The 18,063-nt window shown below is 41.5% G+C and overlaps 1 protein-coding gene and 1 long non-coding RNA gene across 2 annotated transcripts in view; both read left to right on the top strand.

Annotated features, from left to right (window-relative positions):
- Window positions 1-18,063, top strand: part of LOC141361385 (uncharacterized) — a 142,338-nt gene that overhangs the window by 79,838 nt on the left and 44,437 nt on the right. The gene's annotated exons all lie outside the window — the stretch shown is intronic.
- The window catches only part of LOC129439028 (protein NLRC3), a 48,942-nt gene that overhangs the window by 13,024 nt on the left and 17,855 nt on the right, over window positions 1-18,063 (top strand). Inside the window, exons 2-3 of the mRNA XM_073863045.1 lie at window positions 7,166-7,264; window positions 17,567-17,680. Coding sequence (XP_073719146.1) covers window positions 7,166-7,264; window positions 17,567-17,680 — 213 coding nt within the window. The remainder of the gene's footprint in view (window positions 1-7,165; window positions 7,265-17,566; window positions 17,681-18,063) is intronic.

Here is an 18,063-nt window from a genome sequence, read left to right on the forward strand (position 1 = left end):
GCTCTGCTAAGGGAAACGTGGGCTGGTAGGATTAACCCCACGGAATAATACTCACAAAGGAACCCGTTGGGACACAATGTGGGGCCCTGGCCAAACACGTAGGTTCGTAAGAATACAACTAGTGAAAGGCTGACAGCCAATGCTCCGCAACAAAGGCTGTCAAGGCAGTGGAGAGAGCAAATCAAACCATTACGCATTTTTGCTCTGTTAGCCTTCCATACTGAAACTCAATTTGGAGCCTCAGTCGGAGGCTGTAAGCCGACTTGCGAGTCTGCTCTCCGTGTCCTCCCTGGTGAGGACAGAACACGAGAGGATACAGGCTCGATACGAACATTGTAGAATCTAATGAACGTATTAGGTGTCGCCCAACCAGCAGCTCTACAGATGTCTGTTAGCGAGGAACCACGAGCTAATGCCCAAGATGAGGCAACACTCCGAGTGGAGTGCGCTCTCAAATTAAGGGGCAAGGAATGCCCTGCAAATTATAAACCAGGGCGATAGTATCAACTATCCAATGAGACATCCTACGCTTAGTGACAGCTTTCCCTTTCTGCTGGCCACCATAACAAACAAAGAGCTGGTCTGAGGTCCTGAAGCTTTGCGTGCGGACCACGTAGAATCGCAGTGCGCGTACGGGGCACAACAAAGCCTCGGTTGGGTTTGCCTGCTCCAAAGGCAACGCTTGCAAGCTCACCACCTTATCTCTGAAGGGAGTGGTGGGAACTTTGGGCACGTAGCCTGGTCTGGGTCTTCAGTGAGACAGCAGGACCAAACTAAAGGCACGAATCGTCAACAGAGAATGCATGTAAATCTCCTACTCTCTTCATGGAGGCCAATGCTAGCAGGGTCAGAGTTTTCATTGATAAAAACTTCAGACTCGCAAACTGCAAAGGCTAAATCGGAGACCTGAAGGCTTCAGCACCATGGACAGGTCTCAGGAAAAAAGAGGGAGGGCGCGAGGGGTTTAGCCTGCGAGCGCCTCTTTAAAATGTAATAATTAAATCATGCTGGCCAACTGATCTGCCGTAGATAAGTGAGTGATGAGCAGAAATAGCGGCGATATCAATTTTAATGGCGGAGGGACAGCCTACCATCTAACCCATGTTAAAGATATAAAGCATAATGTTAAAGGGCATTCTCTGGGTCCTCGCGTTGCGAAGAGCACCGGGTGACGAAAAGGTTTCATTAAGCGCGTAAGCCCGTCCTGTGGACGGTGCTCGAACCGCGTCGATGGTGTTAGATACCGCTTGCGATAAATCACCTAAACCTTGCGCGCGCTCAACGACCGTACATGGATATCCACAGGTCGGGGCGCGAGTGCCAAATGTGCCCCTTCCTAAGAAAGAAAGTCCTTCCTCAGGGGAATCCGCCAGGGAGGGCTGTCGCGAGGAGCATTAACTATGAACCAATTCTTGGTCGTCCAGTACGGACGATTAATAAAAGGCTCTCCTCGTCCTGCCTGACTTTGCACAGTGTCTGCGCAATAAAGCTCACTGGAAGGAATGCGTATTTACGCACCCCCCGCGGTCAGCTGTGTGCCAACGCATCCACGCCGAGGCTGCCCTCGGTTAGTGAATAAAATAGGCGACAGTGGGTATCGTCCGGCGACGCAAACAGATCTATCTACGCACAACCGAACCGCCTTAACGGTAAATAACGCAACAGTCGCAAAGTTATCGGTGTCGACAAATACATCCTTCCCTCGCATCTCCATAGCGGAGCGTACAAGTCCCAGATATACAGCGCACCGCTCGCGGCAGTTGGGGTGCTATGCACACCCCAGACTGCAGGCCCGTCATACGTGGCTGAACATCCCGTGCTTAGGGCATCGCATGCTACAGAATGCCAGGAGACCCCTCAGAGGCATATCTTGTTCTATCAGAAATGCTGGGTCTACTACGGGGAAATTTAAATGACACGCAGGTGTAGTGTTTACACAATGTATGCCGGTGCGCCACGCTCTCCTCGAGACTCGATCGTAAAGCCAACGCTGAAGCGGTCTCATATGACGCAGCTCGAACAGTGTCACGGCTGCAGCATGCTGTCATATGTCCAGGAGCTTCTGAAATTGTATCAGAGGGACCGCGTACTTCCCTCGAATTAAACCGAGGCAAGTCAGAACTGACTAGTTGCGCGCTCTTGTAAAACACGCCAATTAGTTGATCGAGTCTAATTCCATACTGAGAAAAAGGATCCTCTGCATGGGGCAAAGTTGCTCTTTCCCAGTCGACCTGATGACTTAAACGAGCGAGATGCCGAAGCATTAACTCTCTGTGTTCGCGCACGTCTGCCAAGAACGGGCTATTATAAGTCAACGTAAATAAAGCAGAATGCGAACAACGCTCTCTCTCTGATATTTTAATGCCGTGACTAACACTTTCATGGAGACACGGAGAGAGAGAGACAGCTCGAATGGTGTACTTAATATTAATATGCCCACCCCACGACGCAGAGCGAAAAAACGGTCTAAGGCGAGGGGAGATGGACACAAAAGTACACGTCTTACAGGTCTAAAGCTGCAACCGATCTGAATATTGAAATACGAGCCTCGGCGTTATCATCCAAAAGACCACCTCCGTAGAGCCGGGCGTAAATCAAATCGATCGTAACCCACCGCGTATTTCGGGTACTATGAGATAAAGGCTGGAAAAACCCTATCATCATATCATCATCTCGGTAAGAGGGACCGGCTCGATAATCCTTCGCCAGCAGGACATCGACTTATGCACGCAGTACATGTGCATCGGATACTTTCACTATAGTGAAACGAAAGCCCGAGAATTTCGGGGTTGAGCCGGTAATTGTATTTCGTAACCGAGGCGGATCGTGCGTAAAACCCAACGAAACGGGCTGGGAACTGAAGCCAAGCACCCAGGCACCGTACGAGGAGAATTAACGACACTACCGGTGTACCCGCGGCGGGGCAGCGAGGCGGGACAGGCGGGACTGCCGGTGCGTCTGCCGTGACAGCATAAGCATCTACAGTATGTGTGTGTGTGACACTGACCTGAGCCCGCTGAGGGAAACGGTCGTCCGGTCTCCTCAGCTGAGGACGCAGACTCCGACGGGTTTGCTGGTGGTCCGGTCTCCTGAGTGGAGGGCTCGGACTCCTCAGAACACCCGCTGGCGATAGAGGAGAGGTAGGGTGAGCTGGTGTGTGCCCGCTCACGGCTCTCTCGATCCTCTGGAGACCTGGAGAGGGAAGAGGAATGCACTCTGTGTGTGGTTAGTGGGCACCGGCTAAACAGCCGGTGGAACATATGCAAACCAAGAATTTTCCACCCGACCCTCTATCGGGGGAAGGAGCGAATCACCGTCTCCTGAAGAGTGATCCTCTGCCAATCCAGGTCGCCCGCTTACTGGCCACTTAAACTCCCGATCTCACGGGAAGCGGCTAAGCGGGCGGGGCGAGCTGCTGACGACCGGTTCCCCCCGCGCTGCCGAGATGGGGTCCGAAAAGGGGAACGGAGGTGGTCGCCGCAGGACGCCGACGGCGAGAGGCAGACTGAGGAACCGGCGTGGTGGTTTTTACCAAGGGCAGCTCTCCTTCGCCGGGGCATGACCACAGAGATCGCCTCAGTCTGCGCAGCGGAGCTGTACGACTCCACGGCCTCGCCGAAGAGGCCGGTCTGTGAGACAGGAGCATTCAAGAAGTTGTTCTCGCCTGCGTCCGTCAGCCAGACACAGCCAAAGGTGGCGATCTTGAACCACTGTCGTGAACATCGCACGACTGAAGGTCGCGGCCTCCCTCGTAATCCTTGGTGAACCCGTAGCAACGTTATTGCGTGCAGGGCTGAAGCCGCCTCTCCGCATGCCTGACGGACAGCGCCCGTAACCGGACGACTATCTACAAACACGGGAGGGAAGGGTTGGGTGGTCCCTCCAGGAACGCAGCTGCATCGCAACCCCCCGCTCCACTGAAGGGTCCCTGCCCTTAGCGGCTCCATTGGTGAGGGAGGTGAGGGGTGAAAGCTGAAGCTGAACGGCCGGATGGCCGCAAACCACGTCAGCTCTACGTGCCGTCGGGAAGAAAGGCACAGGAGCAGAGGACCGAGGGGCCCGAGCAGCTCCGAAATACCAATCACGTGGGCGGTACGGTTCGGGCGGAGAGGGGTTAACCCCTCCAACTCAACCGTTACCGCCGCTCGAGCGGGCACGGCCGCCATCTCCGGAACGACTCCACTTCGGAGGAAAATTGGACACCCCTCTGATGCTGCAGAAGTGAACGGGACCAGAAGGAGGTCCAATGGATTCGGCAGACATCGTAGAACACGACTCTGCCGTCTCCACCGGAACCTCAACCGGCTGAGGATGAAAGGCCGGTAGGTGGAGGACGCGCCCTCCGTCCTCCTCAGCGTAGTGATGCGAAGAGCGTCATGCGAGCGCTTGACAGTCGCACCATGGCGGTGTCAGCACTGCAAAGACGCGGACAGCATTCCCGTAGAAACGTCAGTCGTCTCCGCAATCCAAGAGGGTTATGCTCTCACAGAGAGAACAAAAACTCTCCACGAGCGCAGCCCCAGAGTGCTTGATGCCCAAGCATGAAGACAGCGCTCGTGACCGTAACTGGAACCCTTATACCTCTCACATCCAAGATCGCACGGACGAAAAGCAATCCTGAAAAGGACGCTGATCTCCGAATATACGAGAGAGTGGCTGTCTTTAAAAAGACACAGAGCTCTCACGTATCACTCTTTTAGGGAAATCACTCTTTAGGTGCTCAGCTGATGATGCGCACAGGGAAAGGCAACGCACACACTAAACTCAAAACAAAAAATATGCAGAGCAGTGGAATACTGCGAGCGTCCGCTGTGTTAGTACTGCTTGTCAATCAACTTCAGCAACCGTTCCCCGAAGAGCAGATAGTAGCTTCTCAGTCAGATAAAGCCGGCTTTCGAAGCGAAAAAAGCTGATTTCCCTATTTGCACGTGCGCCTTATATGCGCACCTGGCGGGGCGGCGCCAGCATTATGCAAATATCTCAATGCCAAGTTCATTGGCGTTTTAGTAGTATTCGAAGCAGATTGGTCTCTCTAAGCGAGCTCCCAATTCGTCGGTCACGACGTGACGTCGTAGTGACCGACTGAAAGGGAACTAAAAATCTAATTTACTTATATCATCCCTTGGAGTTTAAAAGTTCTGGACACCATTCAATTGACCTACAGAACTGAGAAATTATTCCTAATGTTTGTAAATGTTCACTGTCAACTATAAACCCTAGTTCTTATTGTGCTTCTTGTGTATCCATCAGGTTATGCTGGGAAGGGAAAGCGAGGTGAACTCCAGGGCATTTATTCAAAAACCTTCCACCCTGGATTTTGCAGATTTGACTGCATGCAGATCAGTTCTAATGAGCTGATATAGTTTCCTTACAAAGACTAAAAATAATAAAATAAAATAAACACTTTTGCAATCAATTCTGAGTGACTTGTACATGATTTTATTCATTGAAAAAATAATTTAAATGTAATATATGTGTAACACATTCAGAAAAACATTAGTCTGCTATTTAAAAAAAATGCAGTAAAGATGGATGGTAACTTTATTTTACATTAGCCACATGTTTTTCATGTATTTACACATTCACTTAACTAAGTCCAGTTGCATCACATTTTAATATGTTAATTTACTTGATATTGATATATGGAGTTTCAGAAATGTGCTTGAATAAGGCCTACAGCCTGATGAATTTAAACCGCCATAACTTTAAGTGTAAAAAAGGTGTAAAAACGTGACCTCATCATTGACAGTGAGTGGTATTGGACGCACACAATAATAACAAAGCTGTAAGAAATCAGACCATGATGAGGAACGTGATATTTGATCGTTTATTTTCATTACTGTCGCTACTTCCTGTCATTCTCATTCCCCGCCGTCCCATTTGCGGCGTAAACTCCTCCTACTTGCACATTTCTGAAACACCTCCCACTTGCGGCGTAAGCTCCTCCCACTTGCAGTCTCCGGGCTGCAGCGATACATACATGACGTTTTCCGCCACGGGATGAGAGCTTATTAAAGGGATAGTTCACCAAAAAATGAAAATTCTGTCATCATTTTCTCATCCTCATGTTGATCTAAACCTGTATTACTTAGTTTTTTCTGAACACAAAAGAAGATATTTTGAGAAATGATGGTAAACACACAGCAGATAGTCACCATTGACTTCCATAGTAGGAATAAAAAATATGATGGAATTTAATGGGTACCGTCAACTGTGTGCTTTCCATCATTTATCAAAAAATTTTCTACATCGTTTATCACAATACTTCCAAAATATTTCTTCCCTACTATGAAAGTCAATGGACACTATAAGCTGTGTGTTTAACATCATTTCTCAAAATATCTACTTTTGTGTTTATCAAAAAAATAAATTCACACAGGTTCAAAACAACACGAAGACGAGCAAATGATGACAGAATTTTAATTTTTGGGTGAACTATCACTTTAATTACAAAGACGAATACTTCTTTTGATAATTATTATTTTATTTTAGTTAGTTTTTCAATAACTGTTGCTAGTTTACTTTAGTTTTATTTTTGTCATTTATTATGAATTTGACATTTTATACCAGCTAACGAAAATGTTATTAGTCTTAGTATCAGTTTTCGTTTAAGTAAATAACCGTGTAATAATATGCACTCATATTGATATTATGTTGCTGTTTGTAAAATACTTTGTTTAAAAATCTGATTTCATAATCGACTTTAATAGTACAAGATTTACACATTTGTTTGTAAAATGTTACTTCTATTAGTTATTTCTTAAGTGGCCCTATATTCACGATGTCCGGATAAGAAATAACACTTGTGGGTTGTCCTCTGACAGTTTTTTGCACTCTTCTCCTTCATTTGTTATAACTTTTGGCAGTCTGTAGTACTCCAAATGTTTTTCCTGGTCCAACCAAATAGTACAGCCCAAAACATGACAGTAATTGACCATTTTCAGCAGCAAAAGTAAGGTCCGTTCGGTTCAATGACATTGTTTACGCCTCGTATCGCAAATAAGGCTGACTTCCAAATTAATGATGTGCCGTGAATCTATTGTGTAGTTGTGTTGATGACGCAGTTGTTTCTTCAACACTAAGGATTCATTTATCTATATTATAATGTCTATTTATTCACTTTGATTTTAAGTTTATTTTGTGTCTGAATGTTATTTTCATTCAGTATCAGTTGTGGAGATCAGATTGATCAGATTCACCTCTGCAGCTCCATCATGGATCAAACACAAACATCAACACATGAAGATTTTTCTCCAGGATGCAGGTACTTTATAGAAACACTTTTTTAAATAGCATTTATATTATAGGAAAATACTTAAGTGTTGTTTTTAATTATGTTCATCTTCACAAAAATAGCAGTAATGTATTTTATTAAATCTGTTTATGTGTTATAGTTCAGATCATCAGAAGAGATCAGATCCAGAGTTCAGTTGTGTGTCTATGAAGAGTGATGCGTCTATGCCTGAGCCAATAAAGTTTAAGAATGAATCAACATCTCCTGCTGTCAGGTATAAAACACTGTGAAACATGATTATAGCTTTTATATGATGATGTGTTTTGTTAAAGAGATGATAAATTATTCTTGTGATTGTGTTTAGTAAATGTTATCTTCATTATTATACAGCACATGTTCACATAGAGAGACACATCTGTACAAACACTCAGTTACAGTCTTTATATATAAAATAGTGTAAATGAAAAGATCATAAGTGCTTTTTATTAACAAATGAGTTTTATAAATATGCGTATTAGGCCTGTTTATCAGATAGAATCTGTCGATACGGTATATATCCTGATACAATGGTTATGGTAGGATAAGATCATCTGATACTGTAAGTGGGGTGATATACTGGGATATTTCCTATTTTAGGGAATAGAATAGGATATAACTTTAGGAAAACTGTCATCAAGAACACATCGCCATATGCAAACCTTAGCAAAAAATATTGAAAGGTCCCGTTCTTTCTGTGTTTTTAAAAGCTATGATTGTGTTTAAAGTGCGCAATATAATTTGTTCATGTTTAATAAAAGGTGGTATTTTTACAAAATTTACTGATCTGTATAGCGCTGTTTTCACTGTCCTAAAAACAGGCTGATGTCTTTCTTGTTCTATGAAGTCCCTCCTTCAGAAATACATAATGAGTTCTGATTGTGTAGCTTGTTTAGTGTGTTGAGAATGACGTATTCCTGTGGGCGGAGTTTAGTCAAAAACTGTTCTAGTGACGTCATTAAAGCAGGAAGTAGAGGATTGTAGTCCAAACCGGCCGTTCACTGTAGGCTTTGAAAGAGGATTTCTGTTAAAGAAAATAAATCGCCTGGCAGTGAACTTTCAACTTTATCATTTTACAAGTATTATTTATACACTAACAGCAACATTACACACTAACTAAGGTTTGAAAAACAGGATCAGGAAGAACGTGACCTTTAACTTATTGTTTTAATTTGCTCCAGAGGGAGTTAACAACAACCAGCTCAAACCCGTATAATACTGAACAGTTTGACCCGGACCCGTGCAGAACCAAAAATGCCATAAATGTTATTCCCAAACCCTAGCTGGATCAAATCGGCACATTTTCTACAGCACATTGCTGTTAAATCAGTAAAACAAGTTATAAAAATAAAACATTGTCTTCTCTCAGCATTCTTATTATAAATTGCCTGACATTGATGCATACAATCCATATTCATATTATTATTATCTTTAAGAGCTTAATCCACTCATTATTCCAGATTATAACATCTACTGTACGTGCTGTCACTGTGACGGGTAACTTTTTTATCTTGACTAAGTTTTTATTAAAAGGACTGTTTGACTGTAATGATTGCTCGTTCAGTGCAATGGGCTTGACATTAGCATTGTTTACTTGTTAACATCTCTGTGCTGTCTAAGCAAACATTTTTAAATACGGTTAATTCATAAAAAATGGGAGAAAGAAAGTGTAGCGTGTGATCGTGACATTCAAAACAAGAGACTGTTGTCATAGAAACTGAAGGAGCGCATGAGTCTGGAGATCGGTTAGTGCTGACTGATTTTGATATGGACTACCGGCACATCCGGGAACCTGACTGTCAATTTCGGCACAGCCCCTTTTTGGGGGAAAACAAACTAGACTTCCCATAGACCTCTATACAAAATAGGAGGACAAAGCTACTTAAGAAATCGCTCAGATTAAACATGTTGAGTAATTATATGTTTTTATATTAACCAAATTAAATCTGTTAATGTATCTTTCACGCTCTATGACAGGCATGGTGGACATATAATAACTTGACATGTTTAATCTGAGTGATTTATTCAGTTATTTACGCCTGCTGGCTGTGAACGAACATTGCTTTGTTCTGCTATTTTATATGGAAGTCAAGGCAAGGCAAAGCAAGGCAAGGCAAGTTTATTTGTATAGCACATTTCAAACACAGAGGTCATTCAAAGTGCTTTTCATAGAAATGAGAAAACAAAAAATCAAATATACATGAATTTTAAATATCAATTAAAAGAAAATAAATGTGATTTTAATAAAAACTGTTTAAATGTGTGAAAAAGAATAAAACAGGAGTAAAAGTATTAAACAATTAAAAATAAGAATAAAAACAAGAGAAATAGAAAATAATTAAAATAGTGCATATATAATATAGTGCAATCAGTTCGGACGCAGCATAGTGCTCATTCAGTAAATGCATAGCTAAACAGATGTGTTTTGAGTCTGGATTTGAATGTGACTACTGTTGGAGCACATCTGATCTCCTCTGCAAGCTGGTTCCAGCTGCGACTGGCATAATAGTTAAAAGCTGACTCTCCTTGCTTTGAGTGAACCCTTGGTATTTCTAGCTGATGTGATCCTAATGATCTGAGTGATCTTTTGGGTTAATATTCAATGAGCATATCAACAATGTATTGAGGTCCTAGTCCACTGAGTGATTTATATACCATTAATAATACTTTAAAATCAATCCTAAATGTAACTGGTAGCCAGTGTAGAGACCTGAGGACCGGTGTGATATGGTCATATTTTCTGGTTCTGCTCAGAATCCTGGCAGCAGCGTTCTGAATGAGCTGGAGCTGTCTAATGGTCTTTTTGGGAAGGCCAGTGAGGAGGCCATTACAATAATCCACCCTGCTGGTGATGAAAGCATGCACAAGTTTCTCTAAGTCTTGTCTGGAAACAAAGCATCTAATTCTTGCGATATTTTTGAGATGATAGTATGCTGATTTAGTTTTAGCTTTGACATGACTACTGAAACTAAGGTCAGACTCCAGAATCACACCAAGATTCCTGACTTGATTTTTAGTTGTTTGACCCCTAGCGTCAAGGTATGCATTCACCTTGAGAACTTCATCTTTGTTTCCAAACGCAATGACTTCAGTTTTCTCTTTGTTTAACTGAAGAAAGTTTTGGCACATCCAACTGTTAACTTCATCAATGCATTTGCACAGGGAGTCAGTGGGGCTGTAGTCGTTAGGGGATAGAGCTAAGTAGATCTGAGTGTCGTCTGCATAACTGTGATAGGCAATTTTGTTCTCTCTCATTATTTGGCTTAGTGGGAGCATATACAGGTTGAACAGGAGTGGCGCAAGAATTGAGCCTTGCGGGACTCCGCATGTCATGGATGTCCACTCTGATTTATGGCCACCAATACTTACATAATAACCTCTCCCTTCTAAGTATGACTTGAACCATTTCAGGACCACCCCAGAAAGCCCGACCCAGTTTTCCAGCCTGTCAAGAAGTATGTTGTGATCGACAGTGTCAAAAGCAGCACTGAGGTCGAGTAGCACCAGCACTGATAGTTTGCCTGTGTCTGTATTGAGGCGAATATCATTTATTATCTTTATGAGCGCTGTCTCTGTACTGTGGTGTGGTCTGAAACCAGATTGAAAAATGTCAAAGTAACCATTAGAAATTAAGAATTTGTTCAGCTGATTGAAAACAACTTTTTCAATGATCTTGCCTATGAAAGGAAGATTTGAGATAGGTCTGTAGTTGCTCAATACAGTGTTATCTAGGTTGCTCTTTTTCAGGAGGGGCTTAAAAACTGCAGTTTTAAGGGACTTTGGAAAAGTGCCAGAGTTAAGTGATGAATTTACCACTTTTAGGAGATCTGCTTCTAAACAGTTAAAGACACTTTTGAAAAAAGATGTTAGGAGTGTGTCAAGGGCGCAGGTTGATGTTTTAAGATGCTGTACTGTTTCTTCCAAAATTTTACCATCAACTGCTTCGAACTCACTACATTTGCTGTCTGAGAGCATTTCACTTGGAATGTGACTTGGGGGGGGGTTGTTAGTCTCTCTATAGTAGCAAAAAGAGTGCGTGTGTTATTTATGTTTTTGTTTATAATATTTGAAAAGAAAGTCTGTCTAGCTTTTCCTAGTTCCACACTGAAAGCACGAAGGCTGTCTTTATAGATATTATAATGGACTACAAGTTTTGTCTTCCGCCACATGCGCTCAGCTTTTCTGCATTGTCTCTTCATATTCTGCACCTCTGTTGAGTTTCTCCAAGGTGATTTTTGCCTGCCATTCTTCTTCCTGACTTTTACAGGAGCAATAGCATCGATTGCACTCTTAACTTTCAAATTAAAGGAATCAAGGAGAAAATCAACAGAGTCTGCAGATATGCTTGGTGTTAAAGATATAGCCTTCATAAATAGCACACTGGTGTTCTCATTTAAGCATCTCTTTTTGACAGACACAGATCTAGTTTCAATAGTAGGAGAGATTAATATATCAAAGAAAATACAGAAATGATCAGACAGTGCTACATCCTTAATAACAATTGATGAAATGTTTACACCCTTACTGATAATTAAATCTAGAGTGTGTCCACGATTGTGTGTGGGTCCATGTACATGTTGAGTCAGATCAAAAGTATTTAAAACAGCTGTGACATCTTTTGTCATAATGCTTTCTGGCTTATCTATGTGAATGTTAAAATCTCCAGCAATAGCAAAACAGTCAAACTCTGAGGAAATCATTGATAACAGTTCTGTAAAGTCCTCAACAAATGCTGGAGAGTATTTTGGGGGCCTGTAAATAATGATCAGTAGAATGCGTGGGGTACCTTTCAACACAATACCTAGATGTTCAAAAGATGGGTAATTCCCAAGTGACACTTGTTTACATTGATAGACATCTTTAAAAAGAGCAGCTAGACCTCCCCCTCTCCTATCAGTTCTGCAGAAACTCATATAAGTAAAGTTAGGAGGGGCTGTTTCATTAAGGACTGTTGCACTGTAGCTTTCTTCTAGCCATGTTTCATTTAGAAACATAAAATCCAGGTTGTTCGTGGCTATTAAGTCGCTGACTAGAAGTGATTTGTTTCTAAGTGAACAGATATTTAAAAGTGCTAACTTAACAGTACAATTTTTTTCCCTAACAGAGATCTTAGTTTGACAAGTCACAGGCAGCAGATTAGATTGATTTGCCACACGATTTGATCTAGCCTTACACTTTCTATCATGTACTAAAACAGAAATAGAGAAAGATATAGGCACACTGAGTTCCTGCTTTTGTAAACATTTGATAAAAGTATTAGTATTTTCATAGCAGGAACCCGACACACATCACTGAGAGCCGTTATCAGTTGTTTTTGGTTCACCTACAGTAGATAATAATAATAATAATACCTTAAATTTATATAGCGCTTTTCTCAGTACTCAAAGCGCTTTACATATGAACGGGGGAATCTCCTCAACCACCACCAATGTGCAGCATCCACCTGGATGATGCGACGGCAGCCATATAGTGGAGAGGAGACCGAGTGATATAGCCAATTAGTATGAGGGATGATTAGTAGGCCAATGGGCAAGTTTGGCCAGGATGCCGGGGCACACCCCTACTCTTTTCGAAGGACATCCTGGGATTTTTAATGACCACAGAGAGTCAGGACCTCGGTTTAACGTCTCATCCGAAGGACGGTGCTTTTTGTGTTTTTTTTTTTTTTTTTTTTTTTTTTTTTTTTGGGGGGGGGATGGAGGAGGGTGTGTGCCTTGGCGTTGTGTCAGAGACCAAAGAGCTCTCACAGGAGTTCAGTTTATCAGAAGGGATCAGATCAGTTCAGCTGTGTTTCTATAAAGGGTGATGTGTCTATGAATCCAGCATTGTACTTTAATAATGGATTCACATCTCCTGCTCTCGGGTATAAAAACACAACATGTGATTATACAGGGCTCTAGAATGCAACCTAATTACTCAATAGTGTGACTTAAAAAATCTCAGGTCGCACCGGTGCAACCAGCCATTCAAAGGAAAAAGAGTCTCCGCAATTTTGCAAGTCTCTCTGTGGTTCAACAACAGACACACATTAGGCCCATGTTGTGGTCTAAACCAATCAGAGATAATGAAAGGCGGACCCCTCCCCTATTGGCTGAAGTCCACATATTCCTGTATTTGTGTGTACGTTTGAATAATGCGTGTGTGCTGAAGTCAGACAGAGGTCAGTAGCCCAGGCCTGTCAGATAAACAAAGTGGATGTAGCCGCCGATGATGAGAGAAGATCAAAAGAACGATTGACAACTTTTTTGTTTAGAATGTTAAGTTAAGGACTGACCTGTCTGAAGATCATAACCAATGCTCAGACATGGACCAGTCAACCTCCCGCCATATCAGCCCTGGTCCGAAGATGACTTGAGTAATGAGCCACATACAATCGAGGCTGAGACGGTTCTTATGTAAAATTGTCGCATGCGCCCAATTTATAGAAAAAAGCCAGGAGCGCTGTTTTTATTATAATCCTATACCATCCCTTATTCTAAACTTTTCTGCGTTTGCTGTATCCTGATTACTGCCCTGCCAGACTCTTAAATAGAGAAATAAATTAATCCATGATTTGCGTTGTTTACTCATTTATAAATTATTCCCCATCCTAATTTTCCCCAAGGGTTAAGTTTCATGCACAAATAGCATTAAAATCTATAGAACATGATGATTACGTCTTTCTTTAGTGAAAAATAATGAAATAAATAACCCTACACAAAATGTGTTTCACTTAAATAATTAGCAAATTAACAAAACGATTTCAAAAGTAGCCTAGCTTATTGAGTTTGTTATTTTTTGTGACACGCTCCAAAACCGATGCAGCACAAAACAATGTTTTTTTTCTATTTTAAAAGTACAATGTTTTGTTATTATTAGGGATGTCCCGATCCGATCACATGATCGGAAATCGGCCCCGATCACGTGGTTTCAGACTCGATCGGAATCGGACGTTACCTCCCGATCAGGACTCGGATACATATGCAGGGTTTAAAATCCATCAAGGTTTCGCTCTGCTCCGCGCCAGTGTACGCGCTGCGCTGGTGCGTGTGAACTGATGAGAAGAGGCTTGTTCGAATTCATGCGGCGCCACAAGAACCGGCAGCCGGATGACGTCAGAGTTTCGCGAGAGCGATTTAAAAGCAAACTCTTCCATATGATTTCGCGGGTCACTCTCGCGGTAGTTTGACGTCACCCGGCTGTCGATTGTTGCGGCGCCGCATGAAGTCGAACAAGCCTATTGACGTGCTTTCAAATTCATTCATAGGCTTCACACTCGTGCGTGCAAGGAACCCACTACAAAACCGGGTTTTTACCGCTCATTTAAACGACGCGTTGATCGTTTTTGTCACCATGTGCTCAGACGCAGCTCCGCGTCTCACTCAGAACCTCAAGAACGCGCATTCGCGCAGGATCATTTGACAGATGAGAGATAGAGAGAGAGGTAAGAATGGTCCCCATGTCGAAAAAACGTAATAGAAGTCTAGAAACAAAGTATTAAAGTATGTATAGCCATGTCACTCATCTCATTACAATATGTTAACTAGGTAACTGGATACAACTTATTGTATAGTTTAATAAAATAATGTATTTTGATTATACTAATCAATTGCGACCAAACTATAGGTATTTTATAACTAACTGCTGACCAGCTTAGGGAATCTCTATGGCTAATTTATAAGACAAATTGCTGAGTAGCTCAGTATGTTGTTTTTCTTGTTAATTGAGTCTTTTTGGGTAGCCTATCTGATGCCTAGAATTAGTCAAGGAGGTTGATTCTTATAACTTCCTTAAAAGTTTGATCAATTGTGTCAGACTCATAGATTTGCATAATTTAAAGTTCAGGTTTTAAAGTTTGGGTCAACATGTGGCACAGCTTTAAAACTGAAACTTATAAAATGCTATCAGAGGTACAAAATTTCATTAAAACACACCAGTGGCTTTGCTGTCATCAGGATTAAACATGTTACCCCTCGAACCCTCCCTCGAGCCTTCCCACAAAACAAATGCCAATTTAACCCCTCTATATATACTATATATATTCTCATTATTTTTTAACACATCTGTAGTTATGCGCTGGCACAGAGTTAGACTCTTTTGACTCCACACAGAAACAGCAATGCGTGCGGCATGACATAAGGAACATGCTGGTTCTGTTTTTCGCTCTTTTTTAATTCTCTTTTTATGTATTAAAGAAGTATCGGACCGGGACTCGGTATCGGCAGATACTCAAAATCAAATGACTCGGACTCGGACTCGAGGGCAAAAAAACCTGATCGGGACATCCCTAGTTATTATTGTGAGTGTACACAAAAAGTTCACCATTTACAGTTTTGAATGTTGTTTTACTTTTATCTGCATGACCATAATTTAAGGTAATTTAAGGTGCAAGCTCATCTTGCGTATCACCGGCGCGGGTTTACGGAGGGCAGGGTGACAAGAAAGAGACATTAAGGTTTTTATTTAACATATTACTTACATTTTTGGACATCCCTTTGGAATCACTGCACTCATATCATCAAATTATGAGGTAATTCTACATTTAAATAAGTGCAGTGCTTATGAGTCCTCAAACACTGCTGACCGCTCAGCTGTCAATCTGCCGACACTCACAAAGTTTCACATTAAATGATAAGATATTTGTCCAATCCTAACCCTGTGCTTATTTCTGTTCACGCTCTTTCTGAAGATTGTAAAAGGTTTCTACTTACTGCCTCTACTGATTTGTGGTGTGGCTGCGTCATCTTTGTCAAACTTTGTTAAAAATATCTTCGGTCGTGTTCAACAGAACAAACACATTTATACAGGTTTATAACAACATGAGAGTGAGAAAATGATGACAGGTTTGGGTGAACTTTAAATATGATGCGGTCAAAAATTTGGGTACAACTAACTTTTGCAAAAACTTTATATGATGATGTGTTTTGTAAAAACTTTATATGATGATGTGTTTTGTAAAAGAGATGATAAATGATTTTTGTGATTGTGTTTAGTAAATGTTATCTTCATTATTATACAGCACATGTTCACATAAAGAGACACACATCTGTACAAACACTCATTTAAATTGTTTAACTGGATTATTGTTGTGTGTTATAGTTCAGATCATCAGAAGAGATCAGATCCAGAGTTCAGTTGTGTGTCTATGAAGAGTGATGTGTCTATGGATCCACCATTGAACTTTAATAATGGATTCAGATCTCCTGCTGTCAGGTATAAAACACTGTGAAACATGATTATAGCTTTTATATGATGATGTGTTTTGTTAAAGAGATGATAAATTATTCTTCTGATTGTGTTTAGTAAATGTTATCTTCATTATTATACAGCACATGTTCATATAGAGGGACACATCTGTGCAAGTTCTCTGTTTAACTGGATTATTGTTGTGTGTTATAGTTCAGTTTATCAGAAGAGATCAGATCCAGAGTTCAGTTGTGTGTCTATGAAGAGTGATGTGTCTATGGCTCAACCATATAACTTTAATAATGGATTCACATATCCTGCTGTCAGGTATAAAACACTGTGAAACATGATTATAGCTTTTATATGATGATGTGTTTTGTTAAAGAGATGATAAATTATTCTTCTGATTGTGTTTAGTAAATGTTATCTTCATTATTATACAGCACATGTTCATATAGAGGGACACATCTGTGCAAGTTCTCTGTTTAACTGGATTATTGTTGTGTGTTATAGTTCAGTTTATCAGAAGAGATCAGATCCAGAGTTCAGTTGTGTGTCTAAGAAGAGTGATGTTTCTATGAAACAACCAATACACTTTAAGAATGGCTTCACATCTCCTGCTGTCAGGTATAAAACACTCTGAAACATGATTATAGCTTTTATATGATGATGTGTTTTGTTACAGAGTAGATAAATTATTCTTGTGATTGTGTTTAGTAAATGTTATCTTCATTATTATACAGCACATGTTCACATAGAGACACACATCTGTACAAACACTCATTTAAATTGTTTAACTGGATTATTGTTGTGTGTTATAGTTCAGATCATCAGAAGAGATCAGATCCAGAGTTCAGTTGTTTGACTATGAAGAGTGATCAGTCTATGGCTCAACCATATAACTTTAATAATGGATTCAGATCTCCTGCTGTCAGGTATAAAACACTCTGAAACATGTGATTATGGCTTTTATATGATGATGTGTTTTGTTAAAGAGATGATAAATTATTCTTGTGATTGTGTTTAGTAAATGTTTTCTTCATTATTATACAGCACATGTTCACATAGAGACACACATCTGTACAAGTTCTCTGTTAAATTGTTTAACTGGATTATTGTTGTGTGTTATAGTTCAGATCATCAGAAGAGATCAGATCCAGAGTTCAGTTGTGTGTCTATGAAGAGTGATGCGTCTATGGAGCTGCCAATAACCTTTAAGAGTGGCTTCACATCTCCTGCTGTCAGGTATAAAACACTAGCTACGTTTACATGGACACATTTTGCCTCCATCGGATTAAAATCCTTCCGATTAATAAATCCTATCATAGCGTTTACATGAACACTTAATAATGTGATCGGATTGATGTGCGTGTTTATATGGCACAAGATTTACATCAGATTTGATCATTTGACATGCGCACATTGCACAAATATAGTTCCCTTTCAGTCGGTCACTACGACGTCACGTCGTGACCGACGAATTGGGAACTCGCTTAGAGAGACCAATCTGCTTCGAATACTACTAAAACGCCAATGAACTTGGCATTGAGATATTTGCATAATGCTGCCGCCGCCCCGCCAGGTGCGTATATGAGGAGCACGTGCAAATAGGGAAATCAGCTTTTTAT

This window comes from Misgurnus anguillicaudatus, chromosome 24, assembly GCF_027580225.2.
Source record: "Misgurnus anguillicaudatus chromosome 24, ASM2758022v2, whole genome shotgun sequence".
Lineage (NCBI taxonomy): Eukaryota > Metazoa > Chordata > Actinopteri > Cypriniformes > Cobitidae > Misgurnus > Misgurnus anguillicaudatus.